At 45.3% G+C, this 22166-nt stretch overlaps 1 protein-coding gene across 1 annotated transcript in view; it reads right to left on the bottom strand.

Annotated features, from left to right (window-relative positions):
* Positions 1 to 22166, bottom strand: part of tmprss15 (transmembrane serine protease 15) — an 87522-nt gene that overhangs the window by 42588 nt on the left and 22768 nt on the right. Inside the window, exons 6-9 of the mRNA XM_080203205.1 lie at positions 18838 to 18946; positions 15585 to 15694; positions 10502 to 10642; positions 5516 to 5665 (exon numbers count right to left, since the gene is read on the bottom strand). Of these exons, the coding sequence (XP_080059331.1) occupies positions 5516 to 5665; positions 10502 to 10642; positions 15585 to 15694; positions 18838 to 18946 (510 nt within the window). The remainder of the gene's footprint in view (positions 1 to 5515; positions 5666 to 10501; positions 10643 to 15584; positions 15695 to 18837; positions 18947 to 22166) is intronic.

The following is a 22166-nucleotide window of genomic DNA, read 5'->3' on the forward strand; positions in this document are numbered from 1 at the left end:
CATGAATTAGGAGCAGGAGTAGGGACCTCAGCCTCTTGAATCTGTTTCGCAATTCAATAAGATTATAGAGGGAGGCAAGCTCCCTCCTACCCCAATAACCTTTCACACACCACCTTATCAAGAATCTATTTATCTCTGCCTTGAAAACATTTGACATCTCTTCTTCCATTGCCTTTTGAGGAAGAGAGTTCCAAAGTCTCACTACCCTCTGAGAGAAAAGAAAAATATTTTCCTTGCTGTCTTAAATGGATAGCTTCTTATTTTTAAATGGTAATCCTTAATTCTAAATTCTCCCACAAGAGGGAACATCTTCTCCACGTTCACCATGTCAATATCCCTTCGGATCCAGCAATCTTTTCTTTTTATTCATTCGTGGAACATGGATTTCTCTGGCAAGCTGGCATTTGTTGCCTGTCCCTAGTTGCCCTTGAAACTTAGGGACTTGCAAGGCCACTTCAGAGGGCAGTTGAGAGTCAACCGTGATTTGCAGTCACATGTAGTCTGGACAAGGTAGATTTCCTTCCCTAAAGGACATTAGTGAACCTGATGGGTTTTTCTGACAATTGACAATGGTTTTCATGGTCATTAGTAGATTCTTAATTGCAGATATTTCTTATTGAATTCAAGTTCCACCATCTGCCATGGTGGGATTCGAACCTGGGTCACCAGAACATTAGCTGAGTTTCTAGATTAATAGTCTAACGATAATACCACCAGGCCATCACCTCTCCTGAACACAAGGAAAGCTAGTCTAACATTCCAGTGTGGTAGTGGGACAATGCTGCACTGTCAGAGGTGTAATTATTAGGCTCAGGTGAGAATTCTGCCCATTGAGCTACAGTTGAGGACTAGGTTGGCCTCTACGGTAAATGTAAAAAAATGCCTCAGCACTCTTTGAAGGAGCAGGGGAGTTCTCCCCAATATCCTGGCCAACTTTCATCTCAATCAGCTTCACTCTAACAGATCATCTGGCCATTATGACAGTGCTGCTTATAGTAATTTGCTGTGTCTACTGATGACCACAAAACCATTGTCGATTGTCAGAAAAACCCATGTAGTTCACTAATGTCCTTTAGGAAATCTGCCATCCTTACTTGGTCTGGCCTATATGTGACTCCAGATACATAGCAATATGGTTGACTCTCGACTGCCCTCTGAAATGGCCATTCAGTTCAAGGAGAACTAGGGATGGGCAATAAATTACAACAGTGGCAGTGCTTCAACGTTTGTTACTTGTCTCTGAAGTGCTTTGGAAATACAAGTTATGACAATACTACGCATCTAAGAAATGTATTTTAGTCATGTTTCTTGCTTTATGATCTGTTCATGATTTGTTTTATGCACTCGGACCATTTTGTCTGGATCTCGTGGCACTGTGTTGTTACTGCAGCCAAATGATTGATCTAAATTGATACAATGTTTGTTTTAATCTGAACTAATGCAGGTTTCTGTTATTTTGAGCTTTCCCGGGGTATTGCAGAGTAGGGCTTGATTAGGTTGATTGACAAGTAATGTCATATAACTGGGTGCAGCAAGGCTTTCAAAGGAAACTCAAGGCACTCTGTTTTTTGGAATCTTTAGAGAGAGACCACTTCCTCTGTATCTCTTGCTCTGTCTGAATTCTACTGTTGGGGCGTGTGGTGGTGGTGGTGGGGGGAGAGTGGAATGAAGCTTATTCTGGAAGTTTCTGCCTAAAAATAAGAAGACAAATGTCTGTCTGGGTCACTCTGCAGAGGTGTCAAAAGGCTGGAAATCTAATACCTACATAAGCATCTTTGGTTTCTGTGCTAACTGGTTCTAAAGAAGGAATTCATGACTCAGGATAATAGAGACAGCTAGCTACTAAGAATTATACTTTGTCATGTTTAAGCTTTTTAACTAGGGAAGGTTGTGATAATTCTTTTTGTTACATTCTAACCGTGTTCTTAAAAAAAGTTTGCCTTGATAAAAGCTTCCGAGTGGGTCACTAGAATCATACCTGGAGCAAAACACCTTATACACCCTAATGGCAAATTCAAATGTAAAGCTTAGGGTCTAGGCTAACTTCATAATATACCTTGGAGCTTCTGCTCTGGTCCCTAACAAAGTCATTCAAGGGAGGTTGTAGGGGTGACACAGTGGCGCTCTGCTGCCTCACAGTGTCAGGGACTTAAGTTCAACTCCAGTCTCCAGTCACCGTCTGTGTGGAGTTTGCATTTTCTCCTCGTGTCCGCGTGGGTTTCCTTTGAGTGCTCCAGTTTCCTCCCACAGTCTAAAGGCATGCGGGTTAGGTGGATTGGCCATGCTAAATTGTATCAGGGCGATTAGGAAAGTAAGTATAAGGGGTTATGGGAATAGGGCCTGGATTGTGGTCAGTCCAGATTTGATAGGCCAAATGGCCTCCTTCTGTACTGTAGGGATTCTAAGTGATAGTTTTTCAACCACTCAAATGGTGACACTCGTGATATTAGTCAGAAGCTATACACTGCCCAAGATATCTTCATCTGGGGCCATCACCGCTCTTACTGTTGTGAGAGTTTCCATGGTCACATCTCATTTGGCTGTGGGATATTGATCTAGCTCAGCTTCTGTGCTGCTTTCCATTTCTAACTCAGCAAAACAAAAACAGCATGGGAATCTTATTAGGGGGAAAGGTTATCACAGCTTCCACACAAGAGAATAGATTGCATTAAGATAGAATGGAAGTTAATCATCTGCCAAAATACTTTACGGTTTACTGGGAACTGTAAAAGAAGAGGGTTGGTCGTGGTTAGCACTGCTGCCTCACAGCTCTAGGAACCCGGCTTCAATCCTGGGCTTGGGTCACTGCCTGTATGGAGTTTGAACGTTCTCTGCGTGGGTTTCCTCCGGGTGCTCCAGTTTCCTCCCACGTCCAAAGATGTGTGGGTTAGGTGCACTGGCCATGTTAAATTGCCCCTTAGTGCCGGGGGACTAGCTAGGATAAATGCATGGGGTTAGGGGCTGGTGGGACTGTGGCTGGTGTAGACTTGATGGGCTGAATGGGCTCCTTCTGCACTGTAGGATTCTATGTTAAGAGGGAAGTGCTGCTATAATTTATTGAACTAAAACTTAAGAAAGAAGTTTATTTCTAGAAATTCTCATATTTCTATTACGTCTTTTACAAACCAAGTTTTTTTTATCTCCAATGAAATATTTTTAAGTGTGTCATTGTAGCAATCATAGAAACCCTACAGTACAGAAGGGGGCTATTTGGCCCATCGAGTCTGCATCAACCACAATCCCACCCAGGCCCTACTCCCATATCCCTATATATTTACCTGTAAATCCCTCTAACCTATGCATCTCAGGGCTCTAAGGGGCAATTTTTAGCATGGCCAGTCAACCTAACCCACACACTTTTGGACTGTGGGAGGAAACCGGAGCACTCTGAGAAACCCACGCAGACACGAGGACAATGTGCAAATTTCACACAGACAGTGACCCAAGCCGAGAATCAAACCCAGGTCCCTGGAGCTGTGAAGCAGCAGTGCTAACCACTGTGCTACCATGCCGCGCATCGTCGAATGCGGGGAATGCATGGGGTGATGGGGACGCTCATCATCATGTAACATAGGAAATGCAGTAGCCAGTCTGTACACAGCAAATGCCTGCAAAAGCTGGTTGATCTTGTTGAGCAATGTGTGTTGGTCAGGACTCCCCTCACCCTCATTGAAACAGTACCAGGAGGTACAACTACCTGAGGGGGCAGACAAGGCATTGGTTTAATATTACATCCAGAAGATAAGGCTTTCAACAGTGCAGCACTCCCTCAGGACTGCACTGGGCTCTCAGCCTGGATTATATGCCCATTTGCCTGGTGTGAGACAGAAACCCATGAGCTGCTGACTCAGCTGAGAATCTTATGCACTGACTACAGTTACCATTGAACCATAGAATCCATACAGTGCAGAAAGATGCCACTCAGCCCATTGTGTCTGCACTGACTCTTCAAAATAAATTCTTCCATTGGAGCTTGGTTTTTAAATCTCACCCATTAAACTATTGAGCTATTTTTTTGAAACCTGTATTCCTCAATCACACGGCAAGAATAGAAAGCAGGCGGAACCTCCATGAATAGCTACAGTTCTGGATTGAAATCAGCAGGGGGCGATTTTGTTCCAGTTTATCACACCAGCACACATTCTCACACAAGGATCCTGCACTCAAGTCAGCTGCAGGAACAGACTTGGGGGTAAACCTGATCCACTTGCACCTGGCTGCTTGGGGTGGCACGGTGGCACAGTAGTTAACACTGCTGCCTCACAGCGCCAAGGACCCGGGTTTGATTCCAGCTCGGGTCACTGCCTGTGTGGAATCTGCGCTTCCCCTTTGTGTCTGCGTGGGTTTCCTCCGGGTGCTCCGGTTTCCTCCCACAGTCCGAAAGATGCGTTGGTTAGGTGCATTGGCCATGATAAATTCTCCCCCAGTGTATTTGAACAGGCGCCGGAGTGTGGCAACTAGGGGATTTTCACACTAACTTCATTGCAGTGTTAATGTAAGCCTACTTGTGAATAAATAAACGTTAACTTTAGATTGGCCCTTCCAACATTCTTCCCCTCTGGCCACTGTGGGGATGTCACATGGGGGGGGATTGCTTCCCACACACTGTGTGTTTCTAAGCCCCCACTTGAGCCTGAATCAGAGTCCCTGGAATGCAGAAGATATCAGTCCCCCCATTGAGTCTACACTAACTGTCTGACAGGGTATCTTACCCAAACTCTCTCCCCCCCGCTTTACCCCCATAACCTCACACAATTACCATGGCGAATCCACCTAACCTGCACATCTTTGGACTGTGGAAGGAAACCAGAGCACCTGGAGGAAACCCATGCAGATACGGCAGAACATTCAGACCCCACACAGACAGTGACCAAGGCTGGGGATTGAACCCGGGTCCCTGGTGCTGTGAGACAGCCGTGCTAACCACTGTCCATCATTCAGGGCATTGCTAAGCAGGGCCAGCATTTATTACCCACCCCTAATTGCCTTTGACCTGAAAGTATTTCAGAGGGCATATAAGAGTCAACCACATTAGGCCAGCCTAGGTAAGGCTGGCAGATTTCCTTCCTGAATTATATTATTTATCATTGTCACAAGTAGGTTTACATTAACTCTGCAATGAAGTTACTGTGAAAACCCCCCTGTCGCCACACTCTGGCGCCTGTTCGGGTACACTGAGGGAGAATTTCGCACCTAATCAGCATGTCTTTTGGACTGTGGGAGGGAACCGGAGCACCCAGAGGAAACCCATGCAGATATGGGGAGAACATGCAGACTCCACATAGACAGTGACCGAAGCCGGGATTCGAACCTGGGTCCCTGGTGCTGTGAGGCAGCAGTGCTAACCACTCTGTCACAGGTGGGTCTTTACGACAATCGGCAATGATTTCACGGTCATGATTAGACCTTTAATTCCAGATTGTTATTGAATTCAAATTTCATCAGCTGCCGTGTTGAGATTCAAACCTGGGTCCCCAATAACAATGTTATTGTTAAAGCAGGATTAGGAATCAACCTGATTGGTTCCCATACGTGTGGTCATCATTCGGGCCAGTTAAGGGTGGATAAGAAGGTCCACTGATCCTCTCCCAATCACCCTCGTCCGATGGGTCTTGTCGCCAATAGCAAAATCCGTCTTGGAAATCGCAGTTGATCTTCTCCCGATCTGCAGGTATACATCATGACATCACAGTTTTAAACACCTCAGCACTGCTTTCAGGAAAAGGTTCTGATCTTAACCTGACAATTCAACCAGTTCCATTGCACAAACCAGCCTCCCATCCATTGACACTGTCTACACTTCCAGCTGCCTTGGAAAAGCAGCCAGCATAATCAAGGACCCCACGCACCCCGGACATTCTCTCTTCCACTTTCTTCCATCAGAAAAAAGATACAAAAATCTGCGGTCACGTATCAATCGACTCAAGAACAGCTTCTTCCCTACTGCCATCAGGCGTTTGAATGGACCTACCTTATATTAAGTTGATTTTTCTCTACATCTTAACTATGACTGTAACCCTTACATTCTGCACTCTGTCCTTCCATCTCTATGAACAGTATATTTCATCTGTATAATGATCACGAAACAATACTTTTACTGTATAAAAATACATGTGACAATACTAAATCAAATCAAGTCAAAGTTCGCCCAATAAGAGCCTCATTGTTGACTGCGGTGGGATTGCTTAAACTGCTGGAATTGAGAATCATTCACAAAAACATGGGCTGTGCTGTCAGCAGGAAAGGACATCTTGGGAGACAGCATGAGTGTCATTTGAAACCCACGCAAACATGGGGAGAAGTTGCAGATGCTGCACAGACTTTGACACATGCCAGGAATCGGACCTGGGTCCCTGTGAGGCAGCAGTGCTCACCACTGTTTAAAGTTTATTTATTAGTGTCACAACTAGGCTTACATTAACACTGTAATGAAGTTGCTGTGAAAATCCCTGAGTCGCCACACTTTGGTGCCTGCTCGGGTTCACTGTGGGAGAATTTAGCTTGGCTAATGCACCTAACCAGCACATTTTTCTGACTATGGGAGGAAACCGGAGCACCTGGAGGAAACCATACGGACAATGGGAGAATGTGCAAACTCCACAGACGCAGTGCCCCACGTCGGGAATCAAACCCAGGCCCCTGTGAGGTGGCAGAGTTAACCACTTTGCCACCGTGTCACCCTTATATAATAGCTGTAGTGTGCTAGGGAGCAGAAAATTGATTTTGGGTCTCTAATGTTAAAATGGATCCAAGCTATGTGGTGATGTATGAAACCAGTCACTGGAATTTATGCGGAATTCCCAAAACTCCCCACATAGGGGTTTTCCACGCCTCATGTTATTGTCTGATTGCTTATCATTTCACCAGCAGAATGGTTGAATGAGACCTGGATGGATATTTGCCTTCTTGGGTGGAATCTTGCAGGGAGTCTTGCCTGCCTGCTTCAGAGTGAGAAGTCTGACAACACCAGGTTTAAGTCCAATCGGTTGGACTTAAACCTGGTGTTGTCAGACTTCTTACTGGGTTTACCCCAGTCCAATGCCGGCATCTCCACATCATGTTTTAGAGTGGGCATGGGATCTGTGCTTCCTTATTTTGGCAATCCCTCCAAACCCAACGCCAGTGAGGCATTGGTGAGGACAGCCCCTGGGAGCCTACGAAGAGCTGCTGGCCAATTGGAGACCACAGGGAAAGTGGTGGGTGCCGCCGGGAGGACAATGCTCAGACCTTCAGGATCATGAAGGACCCGGACTACAGATAAGTGAAGTTGGTGTCACAGGAGGGTGGGAGGGCGGTTCTATGGGAGAGGAGTATAGGGTGGTGAGAGGGGGTTATGTGACTCTCGGCAGCCCTCTCCTGCTCAATGTCCCATCCTTTGATCCGGGAACTCAATGTCTTTGGTTGAGGAGCCCCCCAACTACTCCCCGCACCCGAGGAGGTGACAAGCTGGCTGCATAGTTTTATCTGTTGTGTCCACTGCATGGTGACGGGCCTGTCTGTAACTGGTTCAATACATGCGGTGATGTGGGATGAGATCCTCACGTGGTCATTAATTGGCCAGCTGAAGGCCTCAATTGGCAATGGGTCGTCCTGCCCAGATCTTAGTTTGGGATCAGACACCATCCTGTCCATTTATTAAGTTTGCCACCAGAGGGAGAAGAAGAATGTGGCCCTTTATTTCTAACAATTCCTATGTTCCTATGCTTTATGTGCAGTATATTTGCTCAATGTATTGTGATGCCTGTCAGAGCATTTGGAATTTTCCACTATCAACTTACTTGGCATTTGGCTCCCAGCGATAACGCTGTGCAGTCAAATGTGGAACATGTGAGCACCTTAGAGTCTGATGGAGCCTATGTCATCTTTAATCTCGTCTTTAATCTCCAGCCCTGCTTGCACAGTCTGAACCCAACTGTCTCACGCACAATTCCATTCATCCATTACCCCAGCGCCCGCAGACCTCCACTGCCTCCTGGTTCAGCACTGCCTCGATTTTCAAATTCTCATTCTTGCTTTCAAATTCCCTCTCCTGGCCTCGCCACCTCCCTAGTACTCTAATCTCCTCCAACCCAGAGGTACCTGCACTCCGCCAATTCTGCCTCATCCTCAATTTTAATCACTCCACCATTGGTGGCTGTGCCTTCAGCTCTCTGGGCTCCAAGGCATGGTATTCCTTCTTGACTCTCTCCGCATCACCCACCTCTTTTGTCCATCAGTTGCAATATCTCCTTGTATGGCTTACAATCATGTTTTGCTTCACCATGGAGATGAGCTTTGAGACATGTTATTAAGGGTGTCATATTAATGCAAGTTGTTGTTGGCTCCTCCAAACTGGGAGATTGAATGGATGTGAGCTTCAATCAGATATAGAAGCCCAACATTGCAAACTCCTTCAGACCAGTAAGAGTGCGATCTGCATTCCAGCAATAGAGAGAGGGAACTCCCAAACCTCCCAGAAATATTGGCAATTTCAGTGCTGGAGGGCACTGTATTTTTTATTCATTCTTGGGATGCAGAGATTGTTGCTACTTATTGCCCATCTGAGATGGTGACAGTGAGCTGTCATATTGTACCTCTACAGTCCATGTGGTACAGACACTGTGTGGTTAGGGAGGGAGTTCCAGGATTTTGACTCAGCAACAGTGAAGGAACAGCGGTCTATTTCCGAGTCAGGATGCTGAATGACTTTGAGGGGAGCCTCCAAGTGGTGGATTTGCCGTGTATCTACATAAGAACATAAGAAATAGGAGCAGGGGTAGGCCATCTGGCCCTTCGAGCCTGCCCCGCCATTCAATAAGATCATGGCTGATCTGTCGTGGCTCAGTTCCACTTTCCGGCCCTCTCCCCATAACCCTTAATCCCCTCTCGTATCAAAAACCCATCAACCCGCTTCTTGAAAATATTTAGCGAGGCAGCCTCCACCACTTCAATGGGTAGAGAATTCCAGAGATTCACCACCCTTTGAGTGAAGAAGTTCCTCCTCAACTCCGTTCTAAACCGCCCCCCCTTTATCTTGAGGCTGTGCCCCCTAGTCCTACTGTCTTTTTTCAGTGGGAAGAGTCTCTCCACCTCTATCCTATCCATCCCATTCATCATCTTATACGTCTCAATGAGATCTCCCCTCATTCTTCTAAACTCTAATGAGTACAAGCCTAGTTTATTCAGCCTCTCCTCATAGTTCAACCCCCTCAACTCCGGTATCAGCCTAGTAAACCTCCTCTGCACTCCCTCCAAGGCCAAAATATCTTATTCTTCTGGGTGATTGCGGTCATGGATTTGGAAGGCGCTATCACAGACCATCTTGTAGATGGTACACACTGCTGCCACTGTGTGTTAGTGGTGGAGGGAGTGGATGTTTGTGGATTGTATATCAATCCATAAACTTTGTCCTTCATGGTGCGGAGCTTCTTGAGTTTTGTTGCAGCTGCACTCATCCAGGCAAAAAGAGAGTATTCCATCACACTCCCAACTTGTGCCTTGTAGATGGTGGACAGGTTTTGAGGAGTCAGGGGGTGAGTTACTCATCGTAAGATTCCAAGTCCTACTCTAGTAGCCACAGTATTTGTATGGCTAGTCTAGATCAGTTTCTGGTCAAATGAATACCGTGGCATTGTAACCAGGATCTTCTAAACCCATAACCTCTGCCTCTTAGCTTGATGAGGACAGCAGATGCATGGAAACACCGCCATCTGCAAATTCTCTGCCATGTCTCACATCATCCAGATGTGGAACTATATTGGTGTTTTTTCACTGTCACTGGTCCAAGTTCCTGGAAGTCCATTCCTCACAGCACTGTTGGTGTGCCTACACCACATGGGTTGCAGCAGTCTAAGAAGGTGGTTCACCACCAGCTTCTCAAGGGCGATCAGGGATGGGCAACAAATGCTGGCTTTGCCAGTGACACCACATCCTGAGAACAAATTCTTTCCTAGAAGTATACTTGCTGCTCATCCCCACTGCTAAACTTGCCCTTTAATGAAATTCACCTCTCCCCTCTGCCAAACACCCCCAGCAATATTCAGGATTAGAACAGCCACCTTCAGTGCATGGCAATTGACCGAGGTACTGGCATTGGGCATAGAGAATGGAAGAGGCCATTCAGCCCCGTTGTCCATCTAGTCCACCATTCAATGGCTAATCTTTATCTCAACTCCATTAAACTATATTTGCTTTCTTTACCCGGATATGATCTATTGATTTCAGTCTTGTTAGCTCCGATTTTCCCCCAGCCTTTTGCAGGAAGAAGGTTCCAAAGTTTCACTATCCTTTATGTGAAAATATACTTCACAATTTCTCTCCAAAACATGTTGTTGCTCTGAGTATGATAGTGTTCCCCTGGTTCCTGTGTCCAGATTTATTTCAGAGAACCACACCACTGGATCCCTGCTTTAATCTGAAGTCTTATTTATAACAAGTGCAAGCCAGTTGCTGGAACAGAAGATGTATGGTCAATAGTTTAATGAAACACAGCCTCCCTTTTTAAACAATAAAAGTGACTTACTGCTGACATCACTGATGTTAAATACAGTGAAAGTTGCGTTGAATTCAGGTTTGGAAGATGAGGATTTTTCTGTCCAGAATTCTGCTGTTGCCTGGTTGGAAAAAATCCTCACAGATATGGGATGGGAACCCGAGAGTGAAGCTAAATGAAACAAGAGCAAGGTTAGGATTGGATTACTTTATGTGAAAGAACATAGAACATAGAACACTACAGCACAAACAGGCCCTTCGGCCCACGAGTTGCGCCGATCACATCAACACCTATCTATAACCCCCAATCCCATAAAACCCCATATACTCATCCAGAAGTCTTTTAAAAGACCCCAGCGAGTTCGCCTCCACCACCACTGACGGCAGCCGATTCCACTCACTCACCACCCTCTGAGTGAAAAATTTACCCCTAACATCACATCTGTACTTTCCTCCCCGCACCTTAAATCTGTGTCCTCTCGTAGCGACCATTTCAACCCGGGGAAATAGCCTCTGAGAATCCACCCTATCTATTCGTCTCAACGTTTTATAAACCTCTATCAGGTCGCCTCTCAACCTTCTTCTCTCCAGGGAAAAGAGACCCAGCTCCCTCAACCTAACTTCATAAGGCATGCCTCCCAGTCCAGGCAACATCCTTGTAAATCTCCTCTGTACCCTTTCAATAGCTTCTACGTCTTTCCTATAGTGAGGCGACCAGAACTGCGCACAGTACTCCAAATGAGGCCTGACAAGGGTCTTATAAAGTTGCAGCATTACCTCCCGACTCCTAAACTCAATCCCTCGATTTATGAAGGCCAGTACACCATACGCCTTCTTGACCACCTCTTCCACCTGCGAGGCCGATTTAAGAGTCCTGTGGACCCGGGCCCCAAGATCCTTCTGCTCTTCAACACTACTAAGACTTCTGCCCTTGATAGTGTACTCGTTCATCCCGTTGGTTCTGCCAAAATGGACGACTACGCATTTATCCACGTTGAAGTCCATCTGCCACTTCTCCACCCAGTCCTGCATCCTATTTATGTCCTGCTGCAACTTTTGACATCCTTCCAGACCATCCACAACACCACCGACCTTCGTGTCATCAGCGAACTTACTTACCCATTTAAAAAAAAACAAGCTATTCCAACTTGATTTTGCCACAGTTCAAATCTCTTCCTCTTTTTGGTGTAATTTTCTCCACAAGTTGCTCTCCTGACTCACCCCAGGTTTGCTCCAGGGGTGGCACAGTGGCACAGTGCCACCCCTGCAGCCATTGCTTCCTCACAGCACCAGGGACACGAGTTCAATTCCGGCCTCGGGGCCCTGTCTGTGTGGAGTTTGCACATTCTCCCTGTGTCTGCATGGGTTTCGTCCGGGTGCTCCGGCTTCCCCCCACAGATGTGCAGGTTAGGTTGATTGGCCATGATCAGTTAACCCTAGTGTCAAGGAGATTAGAAGGATAATTTTGTGGGTTATGAGGTTAGAGTGGGATTGTGGTCAGTGCAAGCTCGATGGACTGACTGGCCTCTCTCTGCACTGTAGGGATTCTGTGATTCTATGATTCTACTCCCATGGGAGCCAAGAGGCAGCCAATGGGATGAATGGAGCAGGTAAGACTATCAGGCCCATTTTGAAATTGGGAATTGACACAAGAGTTCACTCAGATTACTTCTTTGTAAGCAAGAGAACATTTAGGCAGGGACTTCACTACAAATACATGGTGGTGATATCAAGGGGATGGGGAAGAGTTGAATTTCATTAAAGAGCAAATTTGGCAGTGGGGATGAGCAGCAAGCATAGTTCTAAAAAAAAATGAGGACTTGGGATGTGGGTGCCACTGGCGAAGCCAGCATTTGTTGCCCATTTCTGATTGCCCTTGAGAAGGTGGTGGTGAACCGCCTTCTTAGATTACTGCAATCCATGTGGTGTAGGCACACCAATAGTGCTGTGAGGAAAGGACTTCCAGGAACGTTGACCAGTGACAGAGAAAAAACCTATGAAGTTCCACATCTGGATGATGTGGGACACGGCAGGGAATTTGCAGATGGTGTTGTTTCCAATCATCTGCTGCCCTTGTCAAGCTAAATGGCAGAGGTTGACCTTGGGTGGGAATTTTTGGTCTCACCTGAGCGAGAGCATAAAAGATGCTGTTGAAGGAGCATTGGTGAGTTGCTGCAGTGCCCCTTACAGATGGCACAGACTGTTGCCACCGTGTGTCAGCGGTAGGGAGTATGAACATTCAAGGTGCTGGATGGGGAGATGATTAAGCAGATCTCATTCAAATTCTGCTAACCTTCTAAAACAGGTAGAGACAGCTTTAAGCAGTTTAAAACCATGGGTTCTAGAGCTTCCCCTCTGGCTCAAGTGGGCAGGGGAAGTGGGCATTGGGTCCATTTTGTAGGCAAGACAGAGGAGAAGCCAGGACAGCCGAGGTTTAGGGATGGGATTTTATGCCCTTGTTTAAGTGAGACCGGAAATTCCCACCCGCGGTCTACCAACATTGTAATTTTCCGATTCTGTGGCAGGCAGGGAGTGGGATTCTGAAGCTAGTTTTTCCCTATGCGGCCCAGAGTCATGTTCTTTTGCTTTTGATTTGTATGAGAAAGTCTCCTCTTCTTCCCTGGTGTGTGAGCGAATCCAGATTACCATCTGCATCTGATGACCAAGCCAGCTAGGAATTCTCAGCCACATAAACAACGGGTCCAGTCAGATGGAAGAGGGTAGGAATTGTACAGAAGTGACTCTTTGCAACACAAATTGTAACTGTACTCTGTGTGGTTTGGGTTAAATTTCAACTATCTCTGAAGACCTGCTATAGGACAAACCTTCCAATCTCGAGCATTAACAGTTCTTACCTTCACAAGAACACAAGAAAGAGGAGCAGACATGGGCTATTCACCTCATAGAGCCTGCTCCATCATTCAATATGATCGCGACTCATTGTGCTTCAACTCGATTTTCCCATCCACTCCCCAAATCCCTTAGTCCTCTGAAAGACCAAAACTCTCTGTATCCCATCCTTAAATATATTCAATGATGGAGTATCTACAACCCTCTGAGGTAGAGAATTTCAAAAATTTACAACCCTTTGAGTGAAAACATCTCTCTTCAGCTCAGTCCTCCATGGTAGGCCTCTTATCCTGAGACTGTGTCCCATGTTTTAGACTCCCGAAGTAGCAGAAACAATCTCTGAGTGTCCATCCTAACAAACCCCTTCAGAAGTTTGGCGACTTCAATGAGATTGTCTCTCATTCTTTGAAACTCCAGAGAATAACCCCAACTTACTTGAAAGTCTATCGCCTCATCCCAGGAACTAACTTAGTGGACGTCTGCTGTACTGTCTCCAATGCAAGTATGTCTTTTCTTACATTTGGAGACCAAAACTGTATGTGCTGTTCCAGATGTGGCTCTTATCAAAACTCTGTACAACTGTAACAGGACCTTTTTATTCTTACATTGAAAGAATAATGTCATGTGTGATTTAGTTCCTTAACAGTTGCTGTAACTGCGTGGTAACTTCCTGCATTCCTCGTACAGGTACAGCCAAGTACATTTCAACAGCCAAGTACATTTCAACATCCATGTACGTTTCACACCTTTTAACAAATATTCTGTTTTTTTCATTCTTATGACCAAAGTGAATAGCTTCACATTGCATACATGATACTCAGACTGGGATTCTCTAATCTCCCCGAATTTGAAACTATGGGCTGGATCTTATGGTCTCACTTGAGCGAGACCAGAAATTCCCATAGAACCATAGAAAATTACAGCTCAGAAACAGGCCTTTTGGCCCTTCTTGTCTGTGCTGAACCATTTTTTGCCTAGTCCCACTGACCCGCACTTGGACCATATCCCTCCACACCCCTCTCATCCATGTAGCTGTCCAAGTTTTTCTTAAATGTTAAAAGTGACCCCGCATTTACCACTTTATCCGGCAGCTCATTCCACTCTCCCACCACTCTCTGTGTAAAGAAGCCCTCCTAATATTCCCTTTAAACCTTTCTCCTTTCACCCTTAACCCACACCCTCTGGCTTTTTTTCTCCCCTAGCCTCAGTGGAAAAAGCCTGCTTGCATTAACTCTATCAAAATCTTATACACCTCTATCAAATCTCTCCTCATTCTTCTACACACCAGGGAATAAAGTCCTAACCTATTCAATCTCTCTCTGTAACTTAGCTTCTCAAGTCCCACCTGAAGTCAACAGGTATTTTCATTGTCCGGCCCTCATCCGCTCTGATTCTGTGGCGGGCGGGGTGGTAGAATTCCAGTGTACATCTGCGGGATATTCCTGGATTCTGTACTCTGGCAGTCCACTACGTGCCTCACTAGAGTCCTATTGCAATAGCTCGAATATACAATAGCTGTAAAACTCCATGACTTGATCTGGCTACTTCAAGGGGAACAAGATTGCAATAAATTGAACACCAAAAGGCCCCACAACATGGGCAATTACTTTCAGTTGATTGGCAGTTAAGCATCACTTCAGGCAGTTCCCTGTTTAGCTAAGCTATTAAACTAGGAGGGGGAAGTTTCCCATCCCACCCAACACGGGACTCATAGCAGGTGAGAGGCAGACCCTGCGCAAAGCTCCGTTGACCTTGAGCAGGAACACAGCCAAAAAATCCTGCCCATAATGTTTGAAGTTAACTCTTAATCGCAATTTCAACTTAAGGGAAGCTTACTGGAGCTTATCTCCTGAATCAAATTCTTGACTATATCTCATTCAGTTTACATTGTGTCCCGGTGGCACAGTGGTTAACACTGCTGCAACACAGAGTCAGGGATCCAGGTTCCATTCCCAACTTGGGTCACTGTCTGTGTGGAGTTTGCACACTCTCCCTGTGTCTGCGTGGGTCTCCTCCGGGTGTTCTGTTTCCTCCCACAGTCCAAAGATGAGTGGGTTAGGTAGATTGGCCATGATAAATTGCCCCTTAGGGTCAGGGGAATAGCTAGGGTAAATACATGGAATTATGTTGAGATAGGGCCTGGGTGGGATTGTGGTTGAAGCAGACTTGATGGGCCAAATGGCCTCCCTCTGCACTGTAGGATTCTATGATTGTATGAAAGAAAAGTAAAATAAATTTAATGTAAATAGCAGTGTATTGCCTACCGATTTTTGTTTTACTGCATCCCGTTCCTTCGTACAGGATCAGGTTGTCAGCCCAAACGTCCATTTGGAAGTCAGTGAAATTCACCTTTATGTAAAGGCCTGGTTCAACTCTGGTCACAAACACAAGTGGGACATAAGAGGCTCGAATTTTCTCCCAAACTTATCATCTCAAATTTAACTTGAACAACATACCTACATTGTGGGGGGGGGGTTGTTATGAGGCATTCTGAGGCCACTCCAAGGAATTTGACCCCAACAGCAGACAAAGAGGATGGCACTGGGGCACAAAGGGACTCAGGTTCAATTCCAGCCTTGGGTCACTGTCTGAGTGAAGTTTGCACATTCTCCCCATGTCTGTGTGGGTTTCCTCCAGGTGCTCCAGTTTCTTCCCCCAAAATGTGCAGATTAGGTGAATTGGCCATGCTAAATTGACCCTCAGTGTACCTGAACAGGCGCCGGAGTGTGGTGACTAGGGGATTTCCACAGCACTTTCATCATAGTGTAAATGTAAGTCTACTTGTGACTAATAAATAAACTTTACTTTAAAGAGAATTTCACTTTCAGTTTGGCTAATTAGAAGTTGTTAGGACTGCAAGTAATATCTGTGCCTCTCCCTAGTATTGGAAATTTTAGCTCTTGGCTAACTATTAATTAGAGGAAAGGAGCGCCTTTTTCTCGTGAAGTGATTTGCTGGCTAAAACCTAGAGGCAAGCGGTGACTCTACCTCAAGGTATGCTGGGAGCTACAGGACAGGGAAGTCAGAGTTTCAATTCTCCATTTAAAGGACTAAGTCACAATAGGTGTTGCAAAACTGTAAGATTCAGCATCACATGAGCATACTTCCTTTCTGTGTTAAACTTGGAACAGGGTTGTATATTTGTGAGAGCCTGGGTAAGGTGTTCTGTTGGAGAATTGATGCTGACCCGAATGTCTTCTTCTGCACTGTAGGGATTTTATGAAGTCTCACAACACCAGGTTAAAATCCAACAGATTTATTTGGTATCACGAGCTTTCAGGGCGCTGCCCCTTCATCAGGTGAATGGAGAGTTGGGTTCACAAGCAGGGCTTATACAGACAAAGACTCAATTGCAAGGTATTTTCTGTCCATTCACCTGAGGCAGGCGAAAGCTGTGCTACTAGATAAACCTGTTGGGCTTTAATCTGGTATTGTGAGACTTCTTACTGTGCCCAACCTAGTCCAATGCCTCATCAGGGATTCTATGATTCTAGGAGGGGTGTTTTCTCGAGACTAGACTATTCCTCTACTTTTCTGGCCAGCCTCCCATTATCTGCCCCTGAGCGTCAGCTCATGCAAGTGCTGCCTGTAGATCAAATCGTAGCAAGTTCCCATTCACTCATCTCCCTCGTGCTTGGTGACCATAACTGGGCCAAAATTAAAAATTCTCATCCTACTTCTCAAACATTCCCATGGCTTCACCATCACCCTCCTCACTGCAATCTCCCACGCCTCACAGGTCTCTTAGAGCTCTGCACTGCTCTGTTTCTGGCCCCTTGGGTCCCTACCAATAGTGACCGTGCCTTCATACTTTGGGCATGAGATTTGGTAATTCCATTGATAAACCTCCCTGCTCTTCCCTCCTTTAGATGCTTCTTAAAACTGGCTTTGCTGATCAAGCTTCAGGTCTGTTTATCTGGCTTGCATTAAATTTGATCTGGTGCCAAAGATCCTAATGTGAAATATATAAAATGTTCTATTTTCCATCACTTTAAACATAACCATCACTATTTTCATCATCGTTATAATAATCCTCATGAACACACTGCAGGAAGCCATCTGGAACAGTGGAAACACGTTTTATGAATCCCAGGGAGAGTGGGGCTGGCTTAGTTGTTACCAGGATGGTGGCAGATGAATGAGACAATGTAAGGCTATTGTTTGTCCTGCAATCCCTATGTTTCCTTTGTGAATGTGTTACCCTCCCTCAATCAGGGAGATTCCAGTTTGATGTCTGGTCTTTGCTGAGTTACTTAAATTAACACGGCCATCACAAATTTGCATCACAAATGAAAATCTTTGGTCCTTAATCTCAGCTTGGACAATGGTAGGAAGACCAGCATTGGGCTCAGAACCGCTGGATTAGGTAAGAGAAAGTTTCAGCCAGGGTCTCTGTGCCTGATCGCACCAGCGACTCAGGCTGGTGGGCATTTGTAGTGAATGTTAGGTGAGTTGGTTGACTTTGTGTCTGATGTTCCCTTCCCAAGTTCCAAGAATAGAGGGATACGGGGAATAGACGGATACACTGAATCCTTACAGTGCAGAAAGAGGCCATTCAGCCCATCGAGTGTGCAACGACAACAATCCTACCCAGGCCCTATTCCTGCAATCCCATGTATTTACCCCACTAACCCTCCTGACACTAAGGAGCAATTTAGCATGGCCAATTCACCTAACAAACCAGAGCACCTGAAGGAAACCCACGCAGACACGGGGAAAATGTGCAAACTCCACACAGACAGTGACCAGAATAGAACTTGGGTCCCTGGCTCTACGAGTCAGCAGTGCTAACCACTGTGCCACCATGCCGCCCATGATACAGAGCGTATTGAGGCTTTAGGTTTTAGTGTAGAAAGGTTTGGTGGGCCGAAGGACCTGTCCCTGTGCTTTACTGCTTTTTGTTCTTTGTTCTTGCAGCATAGAGGTACTCGTTGCTAATTGAGAGAAATGTTTTCACCCTCAGAATGCCCTCAAACTTCATCACAGTAAATGAGGATCTGCTGTTGTAGTCACAGTTGTAACTGAGGGATGGCAGTAGTGAATGTCTGTAAGCAAGATCCCAAAAACAGCAATGTGATAGTGTGTAAAATCAGCGAAAAGATGAGAGAGAAGGACAAAAGGGTTCAGGTGGGGATCTGGGCCCATTGGAGGAGTGGTTTGTAGAACCATATGACAGTCAAATCCCATCAGTACAATGCAATCCAAAGACATGCAGGTTAGGTAGATTAGCCATGCTAAATTGCCCCTTACTGTCAGAGGGACTAGCCGTGGTAAATATATGGAGTTATGAGGATAGGACCTGGGTGAGATTGTGGTCGGTGCAGACTGGATTGGCCGAATGGTTTCCTTCTGCACTGTAGGATCCCATAAGGAGGCCATTTGGCCCGTCGAGTTTGCACAGACTCTCCAAAAGAGTATCTTACAAAGGCCCACCCTTTGAAGACAAGGACGAGAGTTCATAGAAAAGGAAGAAAACTAATTTCAAATCCAGAAGGAAGAATTGTTTTGATAATTTACCTTATAATCCATCGGCAGAAAATGTCAGGGTCGGATGAATTGGGGAAATTCTTTGAATGGAATGAACCAGAAGAGCCAGTGAGGAGAAACTTGCCATCGCAGGGTGTAGCTGTGGAAAAGCGAGAGAGGGATTAATTCACATCTTCTGCACCAATACAGAGTGTATTTCACCACTTTCACATTACATTTGGATTGGAGACAGAAAAGATGGAAACCTGCAGCCATTGCATTAGCAACTGTTCATAAGTTCATAAGATATAGGCGGGAATTAGGCCATTTGGCCCATCGAGTCCGCTCTACTGTTTGATCAAGGCTGTTATGCTCCTCATCCCCATTTTCCTGCCTTCTCCCCAGAACCCTTCAACCCATTACCAATTAAAAATCTATCTAACACCTCCTTAAATTTACTCACTGTCCCAGTATCCACCGCACTTTGAGGTAGCGAATTCCACAGATTGACAGCCCTTTGGAAGAAGTGGTTTCTCCTCAACTCTGTTTTAAATTTGTTACCCCTTATCCGAAGACTATGACCTCAGAATGCCCCACAAGAGGCAGCATCCGCTCCACGTCTACTTTATCCATATCTTTTATCATCTGGTATACCTCAATTTGAACTCTCCTCATTTGTAGCGAATGTTAGGTGAGGAATTGGTTAACGTTGGGTGGGGTTCTCCGGCCACACTCGCCTGAAAACTAGAATTTCCCACCCGATTTCGAATGGACCTTTACACGGTCCATCCCCCCCCCCCCCCCCCCCCCCCCCCCACTGGCTCGAGTTCATAGAAAAGGAAGAAAATTTCAAATTCAGAAGGAAGAATTGTTTAGACTGAAGAGAAAAATGGTTCAGGACCAACAAGAGGCAGTGTAAAACCTCAAAGGTGGAACAAACAGTTTGCTTCCATTAGCCTGTTTCAATTTTATTGAAGCTGAGAAAACCCTATCCCATAGAAAGCATTCTTTCTGGTTGTATCATAGTTTGGTATGGGCTCCTGCACTGCCCAAGAACGCAAGGAGCTATAAAAAGTCATGAATGTAGCCCAATCCATCACACAAACCAGCTTCCCATCCATTGTCTCTGCCTACACTGCCCACTGCCTTGACAAAGCAGCAAACATAATTAAGGACCTCGCGCAGTCCAGACAATCTCTCTTCCATTTTCTTTCATCGGAAAAAAGATACAAAACTCTGAGGTCATATACCAACCGACTCAAGAGCAGCTTCTTCCCTGCTGCTGTCAGACTTTTAAATGGACCTACCTCACATTACGTTGATCTTTCTCTACATCCTAACTATGGTTGCAAAACTACATTTTGCACTATCTCGTTTCCTTCTCTATGAATGGTATGCTTTATCTATATTGTGCGCAGGAAACAATACTTTTCACTGTATGTCAATACACGTGACAATAATAAATCAAATCTCATTCTAGCTGGAGAGTGGGGAAAGAGAGACACTGGAATTACAATAAGGTCAATACATCAGGGAGGCCCAAGCTTTAAAGTTTATTTATGTATTAGTCATAAGTAAGGCTTACATTAACACCGCAGTGAAGTTACTGTGAAATTCCCCTAGTCGTCACACTCCAGCATGTGTTTGGGTCAATGCATCTAACCAGCAAGTCTTTCAGAATGTGGGAGGAAATCAGAGCAGCCAGAAGAAACCCACACAGACACAGGGAGAACGTGCAGACTCCACACAGAAAGTGGCCCATACCAGGAATCGAACTCAGATCCCTGGCACTGTGAAGCAGCAGTGCTAACCACTGTGCTACCGTGCCGGCTTTGGATGGGAACCTATGGACTATGAGGAAGGCATCCTTCCAAAGTGAAAGGTGAAAGGCAGACAGACCATAGTTGATCTCTGGGTCGAATTCTGCACACATAGAACATGATGTGGAAATGTCGGCGTTGGACTGAAGTAAACGCAGTAAGAAGTCTCACAACACCAGGTTAAAGTCCAACAGGTTTATTTGATAGTAAACGCACAAAGCTTGTGGCATTTACTATCAAATAAACCTGTTGGACTTTAACCTGGTGTTGTGAGACTTCTTACCACATATAGAACATGACAGCACACAAACTGATCAGTCTGTGTAGCAGTGTTCTCCCAATTTGCCTACTTCATTTCACCTCACATATTTATGGCTCCGAGTGAGGTCTCCCCTTCACATGGAAGCATCCTCTCTATCTATCCTATCCAAATGTTACATAATCTGGAAGAACCCCTTTGGGTCACCCCTAAACATCTGTTTTGCTTTCGAAAGAAAGAGCCTCAACCTGTTCAGTCTTTCCCATTAGTTATAACCTCTCAGTTTTGTTACTGTCTGTATATATTCCTTTTGCACTTTTTCTGATGCTTTATATTCTTTTCGTAACTTGGAGCTCCTAACTGTGCACAGTACTCCAAGTATAGCCTAACCAAGATTCTTCATAGTTTTAAACCAACCAAAGTGCTTTTCAATTCTATTTCTCTTGGTAGATGTACCAAAGTTGTAATTTATTCACCATACACAGTGTCTGCCAAGAGTAGTGTGTTTTATGTAATACTAGCAGATCGCTGATGTATCAGTCACAGTAAGACAACAGGTTGGCCAAAATATGATGTCTCAAGTTTGATGGTGTAAATGTGACAGGAAGTGAATGAGAGGGAGTGCCCACTACGTACAAGAGGTTTAGATGTGTTAGATGCCAGTTGAAATACAAGCTTCATGCTATGTTATGCAAAGAACAAAGAAAATTACAGCACAGGAACAGGCCCTTCGGCCCTCCAAGCCTGCATCGACCATGCTGCCCGACTGAACTAAAGCCCTCTATCCTTCTGGGGACCATATCCCTCTATTCCCTGTATATTTACGAGGAATATTTTCCCCACCAAAATTGTTTCCTCCGTCCTCTCTGTCTTTCCGTCTGTAAGGCACTAATAAATATAAAAGGATTCTTCATAAACATGCATAACTTAACATAAAGTTTGTATTCAATTAGTATCTACCACACCCAAATCTCTCATATATAATATGCATTTTCTCTCAGTGTCACACTCACTTCCTCATACTTTCATACTAAAGATTGGGGACAGGGTACTTGACAGGTGCAGTGCTGGGAAGGAAATGTCATTTACAAAGCTGAATAATCAAGCAGGAGTCTCAAAGCAGGAGCTCTTAGCTATAAAACACTTGATTACTTCTCATTCCTCCTCCCACTATGGATACTAAAACTCATCAGGGCATTTTCGTTACTTCTCTGGGGTCAGCTAGTTCATTCCCAGTCTGGATCCAACCCACACATCAAATGATTCACAAATCTAAATGGTACACCAATCAGGATAGGAAA

The sequence above is a fragment of the Carcharhinus amblyrhynchos genome, chromosome 15, assembly GCF_965287045.1.
Source record: "Carcharhinus amblyrhynchos chromosome 15, sCarAmb.v2.hapA, whole genome shotgun sequence".
Lineage (NCBI taxonomy): Eukaryota > Metazoa > Chordata > Chondrichthyes > Carcharhiniformes > Carcharhinidae > Carcharhinus > Carcharhinus amblyrhynchos.